The following is a 7,004-nucleotide window of genomic DNA, read 5'->3' as shown; positions in this document are numbered from 1 at the left end:
AAGTATTCATGCATTGTTACTAGAACATAAATCAGAAGAAAACTATCTAGAATGACTTGTAGGTGTCGATATTAGGGACTCACTGACTCTCACCTTGTTGTAGGTCATAATCCACCGAACGTCTTTCACGAACCAACAACACCAACTTTTTAAAAGGAAATGGATTCACCATTAAAACCCATTTACAGGCAAATTGCTAACCTTTCAACTAAAAATAATCCTCATGAAAGGCCTTGTACTTACAACTTACTGTTTATATATTTCTTATAGACTTAATCTTCCAAAACTTAACATGTAGAGTTGTATTACTTACTAGGAGGTAAACCAACTAATGATGAAATAAAGAACTATAGCCTCTAGCTTAATGAGAAAGAGACAATATTTAGATTTAAGAAAAAGAAACAAAGAGTAATATTGAAGGAAGAAGAAACTCCCTCCCAAACACTTTTGACCTCTATATATTGATACGTCTAAATTATATAGTTTTTTTAACACCTTTTTACTTATAATCTACGCAAATTCCGAGTATATGAACAGCTAATTGAGTCATTTTAGTTCATATTAAGACATTGGGCATAATTCTAGTAAAATGTGTAATTTTATGAAATTAAGTATTAATTTTACATAATTTTACTATTTTATGTTACATATTAATTTTTGTTCAATTTGCTACTGTTGGACCACTGAATTAAATAAATGTGGGAGCCAAGACACACATGGAAATGAGCTAATATCTACTCCATGTGGAGGGCAACACAAAAATTTTGACCCAAAAAAAATTAATCAAGCCCAGTTGAAAGTTGGTTGCTGAGAAGGGTTAGTTTACTAGCTAGTTGGATTGTCAAAACTGTTCAACAAGGGGGAGAAGAGCCCAAATCAGGTAAGGCATGGAAATTAAACCAAATGAGCTTTGGAATATTTGAATTGAAGGTTTTTGTATATGTGAAAAAGAAAATAGAAATCAACCCTAAACTTAACCTTTGAAAACCGTCCAACCCTTTGCATGATTCATGCATAAAATCAAGCATGAATCAAGCAACCACTCAACCCGCTCTCCACAATTTATGGTCGGCCAAGCAAGGGAGAAATCCAAGGGATATCCATGTTGTTTTTAGAAAAATCCCAAGCCACTCCTCTAGTATAAATACCACCTCCCATCTCCCATTTTATTCATCCTTCATTCACAACATTCTTCATCCTTTCTCTTCTCCCTTCCATGCCTAAAGCATTCCCATTTCCCCATTTTCCCTTTAGCTAGCATTTTCCCTGGAGGAAAACCACTTTTGGTTGGCCACCTTGAGGATCAATTTTCGAAAGAACAATCACGAGGATTGCAGGAAGCCACCACGATCAGTCTTCAAAGAACTGCTAAAATAATCAGTAGTTTATTCTTCCTGAATCTTTATTATTGTTCTTAGTTATTCAACATGTTTTCAAATTATTTTGATATTTTTCCGTTGTCAATGATGAATTAAGTTTGTTTTAGCTGGAATGATTGCATTAATTTGATAAAATTCATTTGATTCATGTTTATGATGTTTTGTGCCTCAGTTGTTCATGCTTCCAATTAAAACCATTTATGTATTTCATGCATTAAAATATGTTTGAATGCATTAGAATTAGTTGATCAATCCTAACCAGATGGCAATTAATGGATATAATAATTGGAAGGTGCATACTTAATTTAGATCCTAACCCAATTAAATTCAAGGTTCATAATAACTCAAAAAAGCTCTATTACCTTGCATAACTTTTAGAATTGTATGATTAAATTGTTTCAAACCTAACCCTCCCTGTTACCTAACATAAATTCTAAGGAATCATTAGTTAAATATGGACATAGAAATATACATGTTTTTGTAAGTATAAGACTTCGAAAGAACTTATATCAGATTCAAAGTTAATGAATAATCAAGTTGCCATGAAATTTTTTCTGAAACATTGTTAAACATGATGGGAATGAATTGAGTCAAGTGTTGTAATTATTCTAGTTTATTCATGTTATTGTTGTTAAACTTAGGAAATTGCTGCTTAACCATCTCATTGCATTTAGATTAATTTTCATTTAGTTAATTAATTTAATTTAACATCAATCACCTCAAAATATTCTGTTTTTCTTACCAACTTGTAAATTCATAATTTTGCAATTATTTGATTAACAGATACAATCTCTGTAGAGACAATTACTCTTTTACTTATTTATTACTTGATAATGACTGTATACACTTGCACATTCTATCGCAAACCATATATATATAACCAACTTCTCTTAATGGAACTTGGCAAGTATCGCTTGAATATATAATTTGTCATTCTTAATGGCCTACAATTTCTGAGAGAAACATAAATGAAAATCCTGAATAATTAATATTTGACCAGTCAATTCAGTTAACCCCTAACCAGATCTCATTACCAGACCCAACTAACACAGTACTCAAAAAAACTGGGCGTACTATGCATGTAACTATAACTTAACTGGCTTATACTTTATTTGATATACCCTTATCTTATATAACAAAATAAGAATAAAATAAAACCTTTAATCACCTCTATGGCAGTTACTATACACCACTTTCTAATATGCTAGAAGGCTGTAAGTTGTGAATTCAACTACGCCAATTTGATAACTTTACAGCCCTATGCCTTAAACTCAAATTCGCTAAACTTGGGGTGTGACAAATATAATGAAAACAAACACAAGCATACCTATTAAACATGTAACGGTAGTAGGTTCCATAAGAACTTACCTTCAAAAACACAAAACGAGCTGATTTCTCAAAGCTTATTCCACAATTTTAACTTTTCCTCTACTAGCTCCACCTTTATCAAATTTCAGTTCTATAAAGTTATATATATATATATATATATATATATATATATATATATATATATAACAATCAATATCATATATTAATACACAACAACCATTTAATGGCTCACAACAAAAATTCCATGAAATGCATGATTCTAATTAATCTTTTTTTGAATATATACATATTTTGTATTTTATTTAATTTAGTCCCTAAACTCGAATAAGCATAACTTTCGGTTCCTAGCTTTGGATTAAAATATGACTTTATATTCTTTCATTAGGTACCTAATAATTTCTATTTCTAATATAATTTCATGATAGATTTTACATTTATTCAATTTGGTCTGCAATGTTACAAAGCTAACAAACAAGCTTAACTAACTTTACAATTTAGTCTTTTTTATGATCTATGCTCAATTTCTTTCAATTCCAAGCCTATTTAATCAATTTATCAACAATGAAAAATTTCTAACAATTCAACAATTGATCAAATTGATACATGAACTAGCTAAATCAAACTCCCATGATCACAAATCTATAAAAAATACTAGAAAAATAGCTTGATTTTCATACATAATTTAAAGGTCATATGTTTATTGAAACTTTCTCCAACTTTTGGCTATGGTGGACGGTGAACTAATGAAGATGATGAATCTCAACTAACTTTCACCTTTATATCCTAATTAGCCATTAATTAGCCTAGTTTAATTCATGGCTTAACTAACATAATTAACAGTTAATCTCACTTAATGGAGAATGTCATCATCATCCGCTAACTATAAGAAACAATGGTTTATTTATTATTTTAGTCCTTGGGATAATTGCTATTTAAGTTCTCAAGCTTTTGCTTAATTAAAATTTTATAGCGATTGGACTTTTACAATTTAATCCCCGAACCTTAATTAACTATTTTATCGACTAAATTACTTGACCATTCTCTATTATTTTCTCACCATAACTCTGTAAATATTCTTATTTTATATTTACAGACTCGGTTTATGAAAATTAAATATTCTTATTTTATATTTACAGACTCGGTTTACGAAAATGAGATTCCGAAACTACATTATCTTGTACCACTGAAGATCAAATCATTGCACATTTGTCCAAATTCATTCTAGATATATTTGTTAATAAGTTTATATGCTTTTTAACTAAAATATCGTGGTATTATTATTTTGAAATTAAAAATATATAATTTTTAAAAAAAAGTTAAAATATATAAATTAATATAATATAAAAAGTTTTAACATCAAGAATGAACCTTGACAAAAGGTTGTTCAAATTTAATGTAGACATACTTTTAGTTCTTTTATATATCTATATCTATATATATCTATATATATATATATATAGATATTTCTGTAAATTTAGAAATTTTAGTTCTTTTATATGTTTATATATTTTTATAAATTTATAAATTTTAAATTTTTATTAATTTATATATTATAAATTTTTATACGTTTTCTAAAATATTGTAATTCTTTTATATTTTTATAAATATATATTATATATATTTATAATAATAAAACCTAAAATTAATATTTTATAAAAATAGAAATATATATGTGAACTTACTAAAATATCTCAACAACCATATGTTCATATTCATTCTTGATGTAAAAAATTATATTTTTATTAATATATATTTAAATATTTTTATTTAATCTATGTTTGCCATGTGGATCAACTTGGATCTCCGACATTGATTATTAGATCAACTTAGATTTAAGATATGTTCTTCTACTTGTAGATGATACTGATCCACTGTATCGATTATCGAATCGTTGCTTGGAACTCGTTAATTGAATTTTTTAAAAAATAATTAATAGCATGGTGAATTAAATAAAAAATTTCAAATAATTTAATGATTTAAATAAAAAATTTTCAAGTAGCTAAAAAATTATTTTATAACTTTTAAATTTTAGAACTATAATTAAAAAAAAAAAACAAGCCTAAACGAGTAAAAAGGAAAAATAGTGAGATCAAAATTTCTGTTGATATGCAACCGTTAGCTACACATTAAATTATGGATTGTGAGTCAATCGTTATACTTAGAAAAGGGTATCAATTGTGTGGTGTAAAATTGGACTCTTCTTACTTGGATCAACCTTTCATAGCAATGAACTACTCTAGAAGGACAGATGTGAGCTTAAGAATAGATAATTTGAAAACGAATATGATTACATGAAATTTAAAATGTGTAACACAGTTGCTGGAAAAGCAAGTTTATAAACACTCCAAAATAGTCCACATTTGTTTGATAATTGAAAGAGAAGAATTCTCCAACACTTGTAAACTAAAATCAGTCTCTATTTATTGACATAAAAATACCATGACTTTTCTTCAATGCTGGCTCTTGTTTTTGTTTCAGACATGGAAAGTAAATTGGAGACTCACGTAGTACTGTTATCAAGCCCTGGTTTAGGCCACCTTACTCCAGTCCTGAAGCTTGCAAAGCGCCTAGCCACTCTGTCTAATTCCAAGGTAACCATCTTCGTTGTTCCTTCACTATCAGCCGCAGAATCTCTGGTAATCCAATCGTTTATGAGCCTGAACCTATGTCGAATCATCCTTCTCCCACCACCCGATATTTCTCACCTTGTCCATGCTGATGCCGCGGTGGTTACTCGAATAGTTGTTATTATGCGTGAAATTAAACCAGCTTTTTCATCTGCTGTCTCTGCTTTGAGTGTCCCTCCAACACTTCTTCTCATTGTTGATTTATTCGGATATGAAAGTATGGACATCGCCGATCAATTTAAGATTCCCAAGTTTGTTTACATCCCCTCGCATGCATGGTTTCTTGCTTTGACTTTATATCTTCCGGTTCTCGATGAGGTTGTCAAGGGAGAGTACGTTGATGAAAAGGATGCTTTGTTTATCCCCGGATGTAGGCCTCTTCAACTTGAAGATGTAGTAGATCCAATGTTATGTCGATCTGATCAACAATACTTGGAATATTTAAATATGGGGATTAAGATCCCAATGGCAGATGGGATTTTGCTTAACACATGGGAGGAGCTGGAACCAGCAACGCTTGAAGCTTTGAGAGATGATAAGCTCTGGGGTGGTATCAGCAAGGCTCCAATCTATCCAGTTGGGCCAATGGTAACAACGCCAAACAGACCAATTGACTCGAACAAAAGTGAAATGTTTCATTGGCTAGACAAGCAACTGAGTGAGTCTGTTTTGTACATATCATTTGGGAGTGAGGGGATATTGACAAAAGAGTTGGCTTTGGGTTTAGAGCTAAGCCAACAAAGGTTCATTTGGGTGGTCCGAACACCAGTTGTTGGAAAATCCTGTCATGGGTCATTTTTCACCGTTGGAAATGACTGCAATGATGAAAGATTAGCAGGCTATTTGCCTGAAGGATTCTTGGGCTGGAGCAACAATATGGGACTGATAATCTCTGATTGGGCTCCACAGGTTGAAATTTTGAGGCATCAATCAGTTGGGGGATTTTTGTCGCACTGTGGGTGGAATTCGACCTTAGAAAGTATCACCCATGGAGTACCCTTGATAGCTTGGCCCCTATATGCAGAACAGAGAATGAATGCTACTTTGTTGGTAGAAGAGCTGAAAATAGCAGTGCGATCCAAAACATTGCCATCAAAGGAAATTGTAGAAAGAGAGGAGATAAAGTTGATGGTGAAAAGGCTAATGGATGATGAAGAAGGGCATGCAATGAGAGCTAGAGTCAAACAACTCAAATTGAGTGGAGAAAAAGCTTGGAATCACAATGGTTCTTCTTTTAAAGTGTTAGCTCAATTAATGCGTTAAGCTTTGCTTTATCTATTAAACTATATTCTGAGTCTCTTAAGAAAACTTGTGCTACTTTTATATGCTTTGGAAGAATAACACACTTTGTACTACTTCTGATTAATAACACACTTTGTACTACTTCTGATTTAGCGAAACACAATTTAATTAAATATAAAAATATATTCAAACATAAATCATAATGTGTACCAACTTCAAAATTTTAAAATCTCAGCTTCTACTGATAATACTAATACAGTATCTAAAATTAAAATTGAAGTTACAAATATGTTAGGGTCTTTTTTTTTTTTTGATAAAATGATAAATTTTGGATTCTAATGTCAATTAAATTCAATTTTAAACTAAGTTGAATAAGTAACTTTAAATAAGTATGACAGCGAAGGTAAATAACTAAGTAAGATTGACA

General features: G+C 30.6%; 1 protein-coding gene across 1 annotated transcript; it reads left to right on the top strand.

The window, feature by feature from the left end:
- The first annotated feature begins 5,007 nt into the window (after positions 1 to 5,007).
- On the top strand, positions 5,008 to 6,643 carry LOC108485197 (anthocyanidin 3-O-glucosyltransferase 5). The gene has a single exon (XM_017789039.2). It carries the CDS (start codon positions 5,162 to 5,164, stop codon positions 6,596 to 6,598), a length of 1,437 nt encoding a protein of 478 aa, XP_017644528.2. The 5' UTR covers positions 5,008 to 5,161; the 3' UTR covers positions 6,599 to 6,643.
- Positions 6,644 to 7,004: the final 361 nt, after the last annotated feature.

Source organism: Gossypium arboreum, chromosome 12 (genome assembly GCF_025698485.1).
Source record: "Gossypium arboreum isolate Shixiya-1 chromosome 12, ASM2569848v2, whole genome shotgun sequence".
Classification (NCBI taxonomy): domain Eukaryota; kingdom Viridiplantae; phylum Streptophyta; class Magnoliopsida; order Malvales; family Malvaceae; genus Gossypium; species Gossypium arboreum.
This window is presented reverse-complemented; position numbering and strand designations above follow the sequence as displayed.